At 39.1% G+C, this 12640-nt stretch overlaps 1 protein-coding gene across 2 annotated transcripts in view; it reads right to left on the bottom strand.

Moving 5' to 3' along the window:
* The window catches only part of PTPN1 (protein tyrosine phosphatase non-receptor type 1), a 44709-nt gene that overhangs the window by 4355 nt on the left and 27714 nt on the right, over positions 1-12640 (bottom strand). For both annotated transcript variants that reach the window (XM_027473150.3, XM_072026610.1), the window contains exons 2-8: positions 11957-12047; positions 10096-10196; positions 8019-8117; positions 5194-5331; positions 3678-3887; positions 2768-2929; positions 2023-2258 (exon numbers count right to left, since the gene is read on the bottom strand). In XM_027473150.3, the coding sequence (XP_027328951.1) occupies positions 2023-2258; positions 2768-2929; positions 3678-3887; positions 5194-5331; positions 8019-8117; positions 10096-10196; positions 11957-12047 (1037 nt within the window). The remainder of the gene's footprint in view (positions 1-2022; positions 2259-2767; positions 2930-3677; positions 3888-5193; positions 5332-8018; positions 8118-10095; positions 10197-11956; positions 12048-12640) is intronic.

Below are 12640 nucleotides of genomic sequence, written 5' to 3'. Positions count from 1 at the left end.
CAGCAGGGAGATGCTTTGCATGGGGACTTCCTACACATCTGACAGCTCAAGTCCAGAAGGCAGCAATCCGCCGTCCCAGGCACCACGTACCTGTACCTGGGCAGGAAAAAAAAGCACACTTAAGACTGCTGCCTCTTCTTTGCTTGCTTCTGCCAGCACGTCTCCATTTCTTCCAGCCTCTCACTGTCTCATCCTTTCACACCGATCTGCTCCTTCCCCCTCCTGCCTGGCACATTTCACTTCCCTCATTTCTGAGCTCACTGCCCCAGGCACAAGGACAACAGCAGTCATCGAAAGGAGGCCTCATCTTGCAGCTGCAGCACTAGTGCGGGATGAAAGAGCTCAGGATTCAAACCCTGAGCTTTTCTAACATAAAAATACTGTGTACGATAGTGTGTAACTTAGCAGGGTAACAGGCAGATGCCCAGCCCAAACCAGCCTCTGCGATTAACGAGGAAGATGAGCAGTTCCAGAGGATGACTCAACTCCAGCCTCAGGCAAGTGTCTGTAATAAAATTAATCTAAGCCTCCGCTCTTCAGAACTGGACATCTCTTATGTTCATTTAGACTAAGCTGCACAGAGTCTTTCCAGGAAATCATTTATTCGCTGAAAAATCCAGATTTATATAGCAAATGACAAGATAACAGCTTTAGATCCATACTCCCCATTGGGCTCAAAAAGCATTAGCTGACGTCTCACATCCCAGCAAATATTCTGGTAACAGCACTGTGTTGTCACTGAGGGAAAAAAGAGGGAGGTGCTTCTGTTCTAATGTTTTTGTCTTTTGTAGCTAAGCCTCTATTCGTGCCCTATTCTATTCCCAAGTTTCCTTTCTTTTTAGTAAAGGTATTTGCAATTTGAGTATTTCATTTTCACAATCTCCCCTGCTGAATCAAAAAAAATAATAAAAAAATTCCTGATCTAAACATTGCATCATGTTAAGTGGGGAAAGGAGACACTTCCAATTTATCTCTTTGCCTACAGCACAATTTGGAGGGAGATAACAGGTTCAGCCTCTCTGCTCCACAGAATTAAGAGGAGGTTTATTTTGAAGGAAGACTACTGGAAACACGTCTCACTAATCTCCCGTTTCCAGAGTCACACACTCCCCCAATGGCCTAGCCAAATAAAATATATCAAGTCTGCCAGCTGCATCTGTTAAAAGGCCTTAGAGTTTTGTGGAGAATAAAAAAGTTTGATACTTTTATTCCAATATTCCTGTGAGAAGCTGAATAAGTCTTCTTAGGAGACCATCTAGTGGGGGAAAATTAAACTTCCCCTTGATTATCCCTGGTGGGATTTGCCTAGCTGTTTTTGTTTTTTAATTATTATTTTCTATATATTTTAAAGTGTTTATTCTTTGTTCTCTGGGGCGTTCAGTTGGTTGTTCTGAGTAAAACTAGTTACCATGCAGGATGCCAGCAACACCAAGGCATGCTGACTTTAATCAGCTGCATGCTACACTAATAAGGCAGGAGTGACATCTAGTGGTTACGCGTGTAGGAACCTTGGCTTCTCTGTTGTAGGTCAGTGACAGGTAGGAAAGTTCTGTGCTCATGAGCCCCTTCTCCTCCTTTCATCAAAAGTAGCTTTGCCTGTAATTACTTTCACGTTTCTAAGTGCAACTAAAGCTAGTCAGCCTAGCTTTGAGCTACATGACTAATACTGCCACTAACTAGTGAATGTGCTCCTCTGTAACTTAACACATACACCGCAAGTAAATTTAGACTAAACCACCCCGTTATGCCGTCACTTGTTCTTTAACTATAAGCAGGATCCCATAAATAGCCCTAGTTTATGGGTGAAGTTAACAAGAAAAAAAACATAAGGCCTTCACTGAAAAGGATCCACCACAGATTTTGTTTCAAAACTGCTATTACACTAACTCAATCAAGGGTGTTCTGGGCAGAACCTGCTGTACGAAATGCCATTTACGAGCAAGCTTCTTGTAACTTCTTAAAGCCACAAGGCAACTGGGCAGTCTTTTGGGGGCAGTTAGAGTGGGAAACTTAAGGAATTACCTGTCCGTGATCACTGGCACAGACGAACAAGCTCTGCCATCTGGAACCATCTCTTCCACAGTGCTGACTGAGCAACTGATCTCTTCCTCTGCCACTTCATGCTTAGGGAAGAATTCTGCGTGTTCGTGCATCCTTCCATTGTGCATTTCTGAGGTTCGCTTTGGTGGTCTGGGAGGTGGTGGGGTGTGTTCTGGTGGTGGGTCCAGGTCTTCATTGGAGAGCTCTTTCCACTGTTCCTTCAGGAAAAAAACATCATGTGAAGTTTCCCATTATTTCTTTTACATAAACTACTCTAACAAGGCAGGCACTCTACAGTCTATTTCATTTATTTTTAGAGTGGCTGTTCATTTGCATCAATAAAAAGGAAAAAAAAAAGACACAAAAAACTCCAAACCTAAGCTATATCTAGTACATTGAAGACATCAGCTACGAATGCAAGAAATTTTAATCTATGTCTGGAAACTTTAAATAGCACAAAATAGAGCCTAGTTGATGGTTTTGCTTACCATAAAAGAAATATATAAGATTTAATCATAATACTTTTATACATTTTCTGGCATACTAGAAAAGTGTTCCCTTAGATGAAAGACAGCTGACGTACCCAGTCTACACCCCAGTAACAGTGCTGAAAAGCATGCACAGTGCTATCACACAACAGGACTACAGGTAGGTTTGTTTTTTTTTTTTTTCTGCTACAGTTAAAGAGTTGCAGCTCACCACATCTGGCTCTGCAGTCAGTACTCACTTGCACTGAAGCATCTCCCATAATGAATTTTGCTCCTTCAATAACAGCTAAGTAGGAGAAACGAAGCTGATCCGCTGTCTGTATAAGTCCCATTCTGTACTTCCTCATTTCTAGGAGAACTTGTTTGACATCCACAGAAGAAGGATCTTTCCGTTTGTCCATCTGAAGGTACAAAATGGGAAACATGCCTTAATGCTCTGATGAGATTCAATACAGTGACTCCTATACTACGGCCTTCAGACCATCCTCCATATTACAGAACTAATAAACTAATTAAAAAAACTGGTATCAGCTACTTATTTGGCTTCTGAAAAGAGAGAGATGGGATACTGGTTCCCCAAAATCTTCTTGTATGTTTTCCTTTTTTTTTTTCTTTTGTCTTTCTTGTTTTTGAAAATATAGTAAATAAAATAATTTTAAAAATGGGTATTCTGACCTAGGCCTAACTTCTGTGTATTAGTTGTTCTTGCACAGTTAATAATAATAAATTTATTAAGTTAAAATTAAAAGTTAATAGTAAAGCCAAAATCTTTCCCTACCTACACAGGGTAAGTTGATTCCCTTAAAGGAAACACATTAGATGTATTTTATATTGTTTCTGGATAGTTTACAGTATTATTTAGTGAACACATAGTGGGTTTTTTTTCTTAACCATAAGGGCAGTCTAGCCTTGTAAATTGCTCTAATAACTAGAGACTTTTCTTCCCCAGGCCCCAAATGGCCAGCTAAGAATGAGCTCTGCCTTAATTTTAAAGTGGAATACAGTCCAACACAGAATAAGAGTAAGATAACGAGAAATAACATGCAAGAATACTCCAGAGAAAACACCACAGCTCTTTGTAGGCTTAAAACAAGCCATTCCTGACCGTGACTACTAAATAGCACATTGTCTCGAAGCAGTAGCTCTTACCAGCAGAAGACATGTATCAACCAAACAGAAAGTTCCCGATCTTCCGATTCCTGCACTGCAGTGCACCACAACGGGTCCGTACTCGGGGTTCAGTGAGCCAGATTCTCTCACTTTGAACAGGAAATTGAGGAATGAAGCAGGTGACTCCGGGACTCCAAAGTCAGGCCACGTAGTATAATGAAAGTGCAGAATCTCTCTAGTTTCCTGCGTCTGTAAGAGACAGTACTTCTGAAGTCCTTTAGCTGGGACACACAAGTCAAAGCCATTCAAAGCACAGCTGCCTACAACAACGTTCGAATGGGCAAACAATTCCTCACGATTATTTTCCTAGCAAATAACCTCTCATACATTTAGAAATACAGCTTCAGAATTTTGAATTTTTTATAGCTTCAAACGTTAGACATTTTTAGCTGTAAGTCAATTTCAGATTTGTGCCTTTGGAAAAATGTTAGCTTCTTCCTTTGGAAGTAACTGGTTTATGCGGCATGGAGGAATGTGCTAGCTTGACTCTGTGTGAGACTGACTACACTGCTACTTCTTGTACGGTGTACCGACACAGCAGCTGACAAATTCAAATAACAAAGTTCCATACTCTGAGGGAGTTTTATAGCTCCAAAGCTAATTAACTAATTACAAATAATTATCTCTGTTTTGAGCAAAGTAAAATGGATAAGTCAATTTCCTTATACATAACCCATCTTAGTTTTCTCAGTACAGTTCAAATGCTTGCATCACCACAGGCAGCTGGCAGTGCCGCTGCCCAGTTTCGGATGGCAGAATACCATTTGAAGAGTTCTCAAATGGAAGTACAACAAACTACAGAAGCCCTTTCCACTTTCTGCAGTCAAAACCCTCACACAATCACAGGCGTTCCTTTACAGCTTCATTCCCCACCTGAAAACTTTCTTCCAGGCCTGCTGTATCACTGCTGTTCACACTCTCTTAGAACACTGAGGTACAACCATCAAAAACACGTCTATGGCAGGTGTCATTTTTAATGCACACTGCAAACTACAACGAACAAATCCTTATTCGGGTGCAATTTCATTAGTCAAATTAGCATCTGTTTGCTCACTTTTCCTGGCAGAAGGAAGCATGCAAGATGCTAACAGCTGAGCAAAGGAATATCTGTACCTTCCAGCAGTGAGCAGTATGAGGACAGGACAGAATTCAGGTGAGAATGTCCCAACATACACACCTAGCTCAGCACCATCAGGAACCTCAGAAATTATCTTCAGTTACCTGCATTCAGTGGAAGTTAATGGCATTCCACCTGAGGCAGTCTCACCCAGGAGCTTCAGATCAGCTCTCACTGCTCTGCATGCTTCTGTTTTTCTCTGCTGTGTTAGAGTAATGCTCTAATACACTGCAATGTTGAAAACAGTCTCCTGCAGAATCATCAATTGCAGGACAAAACCTGCTGTATTTCATGACCAGCTTTTTCAAGAGCTTCTTGATGAGGTGAGTCTCATCTCAGAGGTTAAAAAATGTGATTGGTACTAGTTTAGGTACTTACTGTAAGGTTTTCCAATTCTAGCTGTCGTACTGTGTAATACGATTTTATATCTTCAGATATCAAGGTTAGTTTCAAGTTTGTATCTTCAAAAAACATTTCTTTTTCTTCCTTCCGTGGCCAGTACTGCGCACACTTTACCTAAAAACAAGCAGGTGCCATTTATATTTGTGTAAAATGCAATAAATAACTATTCTTAAATACACATTTTCAAATGAAATGATTGCTTCTATTATAAGAAGACTAATTCCAATGTGAAGAATACCAGTCTTCCTTTATGCTGCAGAACCATGTGTTCAGTACGTTTTTTTTATGAATCAAATTATTTTGACCCTGACTGAAGTCACAAAGATACCTAGGGATTGTGTAGGTAGAGCTCTCTTTCTCCTACTGAAGCTGAAAGGCTGCTACAGGGCTGCACCACTGCGGAATCTAATCAAAATCAAAGTCATTATTTATTTTGGCCTGTGCCAAACCAATCATAAAAACCAAAAAATTTAATAATTTTCTAAATATAAAAGCTGTTGGAACACTCTGCCAAGATCTGAATTTTTGTCTACTCTGCATTTTATGCATTGACCTCATTGAAACATTTCCATTTCAAAAGAAGAGATGTTAACAAGAGCAGAATGTACCATAAAAAAATATTATGAATTCCACAAAGAAGCTACGTACAGAGAATTGCAACATTACTAATTTGCAAGTATAACATCAGATGAGATTTTTGGTTACTTCATTCATTTACCACAAAAATAAAACCAGCACTGAGATCATTTTAATTTTACATGGCATGATTTAAGAATAAAGGGCCAAACAAACAAACAAAAAAAACTGCATTCAGCAAACATTCCTATTTCTAACTGAATTTCAGTTTCATGGTAAAGTTTTCCAGAGAGCTTAGTGTTGCAAAGACTGCTACATGGTAGAACCTTAAATGAGTCAGTCAAACAGACAAGTAGCACATTTTGTAGCATGTAGGAGAAAACAGAACTTAAAGAAACTCATCAGTAACAAGAACAGGGAAGTCTGCAACCGGGTTTATGACCATTAAAACTATGGATATGATGCCGGTGAGAACTGGCCTGCTATTTCTGCCATTAAGCACTGCTTCTCTGAAAAGAGATTATGACCACCACTTGTCCATAGCTAAGCTTTCAATGGGAATGGATTGTCGGACATGGTTAGAGTGCAAATAATATAGATTTAATGCTGAAATGCAGAAACACTGATAAGAGAAGAACAGCATTCTCACTCCAGGATAATTTCTGACAGCATTCTAATGAATAAGAAAATCCTTCAGTATTTTGTTCAGTGGTACACGTATTCTAGTTTTGCCAAGACAAATTCTAATTTTTATTGAAAATGTATCCTTTGGCTTATCAGTGTATAGAACTCGATTAAAATTCTCTGCACTTTTATGGATATTAAAGTTTATGAAACAGCAACTGGCTTTGTGTCTAATTTCTCCACCAAGTGGGTCTGCAAACAATATTGTGTTGTGCTCCACTGTAGGTCCCCCACTGCTGTTTGCTGAGAAGTGTTAGCAGCCTGTCCCAAGGGATCACAGTAATTCGTTTTGTTCAAAACTATGGACATTGCAGAGAATGAGTGGGAATGGCTGGAAAGGAGAAAACTATTGAAAACTATGGTTACTGCATCTCTTGAAGTTTCACTTACACTAAAAAGAAAAAGCAAACCACTTAATATCAAGACTGCATCTCATTAAAACACAACTGATTGCACAAGAATTCTTTCCTGACTATGCAAAACCATGAACCACCCAGTTATCACTGGTAGATACCCAGCATACCCAACACCCCTACTCTGAAGTATCTTTATACTGACTGCATTGTGATGTTTAACTTAAAATTGTGCGTTTCTGTCAGTTTTTAAAACTGCTTTTGTCCCAGATTTGCACAGATTTACCAAGTCTACTTCAGGACCACGGGATGGCAGCTGTGGAGTTAGCATACGAGCAAAGCTCCGAACCCACGGATGAAAAATGAATTCCATGCTTGATGGTTCCTGTCTTCACCACCACCAGAAGGGCTGAGGCATTTCCTCTCAAGACAGCAGCTACTCCATGTGCCAGAGGAACCATCCCTTTTTATCTATCAGAAGGTTAATTACTTAAAATAACCCTGATTGTTTGTTCACCTATTGTTCCCCTTCATCATTTGTCTGTCCTGCCTAATGTAAACTTCCTAAAAGGTCCGGACAGACCCAAGCCCTCTGCACTTGTCCTAGTGAGCAAAGCCTTGGCTGAACAGTGGGTTCCGTATCTCTGACATCACTGCTTCAGACAGACACCAGTACAAGTACTTTTGATTGTAAAACAATGACCCTGGAGGAGAAACAACATACGTAGCAGTCAAGTTTAGAAATCAGAGCTCTTACTGCGTGAAGGAAGCCTGGAGTCAGAGGCCCTGTAATTACTCTAAAGCTGTTTCATACTGCTTCTGAATGAGCGCTTGGTGTGAATAACCTTTGACAGGCTGACTGTGCGTGTTGGGAAGAGTGAGAACTACATTCAGATACCTAGGTTAGCAGTAGAGAGCAAATACTTATTTTTTGTGGACAATTATGTTGTGTTTGTGTCTTACTTCAGCAAAATGCAGAAGAAATTAGGACCTGCAATTACAAACTGAATAGTTTTCTGGATTTATTATTTCACCAAGTACCCAACCCTAAACACAATTTGTTAGATAAAATTACTTACAGTCACCTTTTTTCCCCCTTCTATTACTGTTCTTCGCCTTTTATTTTTTTAATTTAATTTAAACCAAAACATGCAATGAACACACAGCTCAAACCAGATAAATACTTACGGATCCCTTTTCCATCACTCTGTTCAACATGACAACACCACGGCTTTTCTGTTCCCAAACCATCTCCCAAAAGTGACCACAAGTATTTGGCAAAGGTCCCTGCAGAGACAGAATCCCCAGAAATAAGCGTTATTCTCTGTTAAAGTCAGAGTAATGTTCTCCAGTAAAAGTTACTGCCCTAGGCAATAAATTTAGGCAAGAAGTAGTAACAAGCAACTTCTAATTTCAAACTGGAAAAAAAAAAAGAAAAAAAAGAAAAAAGTAGTGATATATCTTTAATTTCCAATTTCCCACTATGAATTCACCCCATGAAAGCATGATTAATCTTCCCCACACACACACATAACAGGAAGACAGAAGTAGTCTCATTTGCAAGAAGAGAACTGGGAGCGAAAATTGCTGAGAGAATTTTCTTAGGCAAGTAAGCAAAAGTAATGGGGAAATAACTTCCCATTGACTAAGAGCAGAATTAATGTATACATTTACCTCTTCTGCAATACATCATTGTTATTCATAATACTTGACAGTCCACTGAACAGAGAAACATCCGAAAGACAGAAAAAATGCCAGATCACTAACAAGTTATATGGTTTTCCAGAATCTTCATGGATGTGCTTTTGGACTGAACGAAATTATAATTCCTTTTAAAGAACTACTGTCTACTTAAAATTAGAATTTCCTTCTAACTTTATGGTTTTGCTTTGTTCCTTTGCTCTTCTCTACTTCAAAACCATTGTTCTGAATTTTGGGCAACACAAACAAACCTCTCACATTTGCTGTCCACCAAAGAGCACTGCAGGACAGCGCCCTCAAAAAGCCTGTCAAAACCATTAAATATTGGATCAGGAAAAGTAGCTGTACGTGGAATAGTCAGATATGCTGCTAAGTAGCAGCAGTTCTTCCTTTCAACCCAACGATCAGCCTTCCCTCTCCTGAGTAAGGAAAATAAAAGCTGCACAGAAAAAATTTCATATTGAATGCTCCACTGTCTGCTTCTTCATTACAGATTTATCTTTATTCTCTAGAAACAGGAAGGAAGAGCTGCTGAACTTTACTTGAAAATATTAATCCCAGTCTACCTTTATCTAAAATGTGGGAGGAAGGAAAAGAAGAGTCAAGATTAAAAGCCAGCACTATTTCCAGGGAACTGAACATTTAGGACAAACAAGAATTCCAGCACAGTTGCCAGCTCTCAGAATAAGATGACAGTACCTGGGTGTTTTTGAATGCGCTACATAATTAGATGGGGAAGTCACAGATTCAGTGAAAGACAGCAACTTTCCCTCGTCCAAATCCCCATCACTGAAGTCTGCATTCATGGCTTTCCTCTTTCATGTTGTAGATAAAAGCATCAGCACTGCCCAGTTTAGACATTTCAGGGACCATGTCATTTGCAGGTACACTATTTGTGAATGCCACACTAACATATTCACAAGGACATTTAACGACAGGCCGTAGGGCGCACTGCCTATTTTAAAGGGAAGGTTAGGCATTAGGAAATCCCTAGCATACTTTTATCTGTTAGGTTGAGTGGGGCAGAAGTTATATAATGTGTTATATTTAAGTATGTTTGAACATCTTTAAGTCCATACTTAGAGTTCTTCTGTAAATGCAAAACCCTTCCACTAAGCAAAGCTCACTTCTGGTCAGAAAATTTATCAGACAACTTAAGATTGTAATGGTCTGAAGTTTTTGTGCTGGCCTTCCATGTAGGAGAAATGTGATATATTTCAACCACATCTAAATGTTGTTTATCATAAGCCAACACATCATAGGCAGATTTCTAGAAGCATGTTGGCTTCTGTTCTATAACAAAACCTAGGTAGGCCTAAAGTCAGATATACAAAGGGGCCAAAACACGCTACAAAAAGTCTGTCAGTGATGATGCAAAGGAGGAAAAATGTGTAGCATTTCTGTAAAATTGTTCTATGTACACAGTATGTTTATATAGACACAGAGATGTTTGCATACACTTATCTAATTTTAAAATAAAGTAAACAGGCATGAGGTTAAAGAAATCCTACAAGAAACAATCCCAATCACCATATGATTTTTATTATCCACAGCCTGCAATTACCTGGGTGAGGATGTAGCTCCTTTGGGCCTCTTCCATTTTTATCAAACTAGCATTGATATAGTCATTGTCACCTTGGTTTAGCTTAATTCGACTGTGATCAACTGCAGCACAATTAGAAAAACACTGGTTAATGTATACGGCACAGAGCACAGTCCACGCACAGATCACCAAATATTATGATCAAAAAAAGGTGAGTTTTCCCGAATAATCAGAAGAGCTTAATCACAGCGCCAAACCGTTCTCTGGTACTTGTAACTCTGGAAATGCAATATAGCGCCCACAAGAACAGCACTGCACCAGAGCACTGATGGCAAGTCACAGTCCATCTTCTCAGAATACGCTGGAGGAATAGAAGTATTTGCATCTGAAGTGCTCACAGTGGTAATGAGCAAAGCAGATCACACTGACCTATTTGTACGGTTATCCAGTTACTGTTTTTAAATAAATCTAGTTACACAATTGCTTATCTTTAGAAGCTTAAACATTCAAAATAAGCTTGTTCAAGGCTGAGAAAGGTTTGCCTAAACATATATTGGACAAACAGAACAGAGACTTCTTACTCCTTCTGTAGAGATTTAGCGACTTTTCCCAACCCAACCACACTTTAAAATAGAAAGAACGATTAAAAAAAAAATTACAGTAAATGTAATTTCACTGCTCTTTTGTTAGTTTCAGTTTGCTCTACGTAGAATAAAAAAACCACAAACCCAAGAGTTTCTACATTTTGCAAGAAAGGCAGATTGGAAGTAGTATTATCTAAAGGAAAAAAAAAAGAACCATTTGTTACTCACAACCCCAAATATTAGAACTGCTTAGTAAAGCAACCTACGTGCAACCTTATTGTTTCTACAATTACCCTGAAGACTTAAGTAACTTCAAAGCACTAAGTATAAAAGTTTGCTGGTACACAATGGAACTAGTGCCTTTGAGCAGAATATAGGCATTTGCCCAAATACACAGAAATTCTACAGGTTGTGTTTAAAACAGGTAGCAGTGCTGCACCCTTGAAGAAGAGGGAATGAGTCCTGGGTGTTGTCATTTAGTGCAAAAAAGGTAGTTAAGCAAACCAGCTGTGAACTTTCTCTAGTGTCCAAAATATCAAATATTATTCACTGATCATTTGGCTACAGTCCTGTACCTCCCTGCACTCTGTGATTTCATTCCTGCAGTCTCTCTTGCACCTCAGAAGTCAGCATGCCAGGCACAGGCAAGTCTGAATGTTAGTGTCTTTCTACTCAGGAACATGGAAGGAAAGACAGGCTGCAACTCTGAACTGAGCTGTCATCAGTGTGCCGGGTACAGAGGACACATGCTCAAAGATGCACGGCCCACCAGAATTCACCAGAATGTGCAATGCACAGTGATAATCATTTCAGAAACACATGTCTCACACTAGTATCACCATCCTTGCAAACTTCCTGTTTTCTCTGTTCCAGATAGCTTAGGATTTATTTCCAGAGGTCATATGCTTTACGCAAGACTTCCCCATCTTCCTATAGCAGCGTTTATGCTATATGGACTAGAAGGGTGCTGTAGTAAATATACTGCTATAGAAAGGATACTTCCACTTTTATTAATGCAATTTCAGCCACCATTCTACCCTAGCGTAAGAATTCAATGGTAAAGCAAGTTCCTTTTTTCAGTTTTCTGCTCAAGAACGCAGAATTAGTCAGCTGCTACAGTACAATCCTATGGATATAATGGCATCCTGTGACATCCATACTGTAACCAAAAATATTAACAAAATGAATTGACTTGAATGCACACGCATCTAACAGAAATCTTGTTCTTACATGGTGCTATTACAAGTCATTAGAGGTCAACTGTCTGTTGCAAACAATGGAAAAGAAAGCGTACTTACAGGGGCTGACATCTCTGTACCTATTTCTGTTTTTGTTTCTGGGATGTTTGGCCACTTTACATGGAAAATCACTGGCTTCATGCCTGATGTCCTGAAACAAAACAAAAATAAGTAAGTCTTAGATATGAACCCATCTAATATCATCATACCATTTTAAGCTATTTTCAGACAAACAGGCATTTGACTACACATTTTAACGTGTGAGTGCTTTAGACAGTAAGCACTCTAGGATTCAAGTTAAAAACTGAGTTTAAATTTATCAGGATACAACACTATTTGTGTGTTAATAATATTACTAACTTCCCCAGTAAAGTAGTAAAACATTTACCAGACATTACGCCTTTGCATTCCCGATGGAACAGGCTCTCTGACCCAAAGCACTTTCATATAAACTGTTCTATGCTATTGTTTCCATTATCAGTGGAACTATCAAGTATTTTTTCTGACTCATCAGGAATTAGAAAATATTCATTATGATAGAAAAAACACATCAACACACATGGAGTGGTGACTTGTCAACAACATGCTACAGTCATGCCTTTCTAGGATCATTTACAGCTTGATCTTATCAGCAAGATGCCATAAAGCTGCAAATGGCAAATACTATTCAATTCACACGCTCAACTAAAACATATGTACCGTACTAAGTATATATTTAGGGTTTCTTCTCCTTCTCCACCCCCC

The sequence above is a fragment of the Anas platyrhynchos genome, chromosome 21, assembly GCF_047663525.1.
Source record: "Anas platyrhynchos isolate ZD024472 breed Pekin duck chromosome 21, IASCAAS_PekinDuck_T2T, whole genome shotgun sequence".
NCBI lineage: Eukaryota > Metazoa > Chordata > Aves > Anseriformes > Anatidae > Anas > Anas platyrhynchos.
Note: the sequence above shows the minus strand (reverse complement) of the source record. Positions and strands in the feature narration are given on the sequence as shown.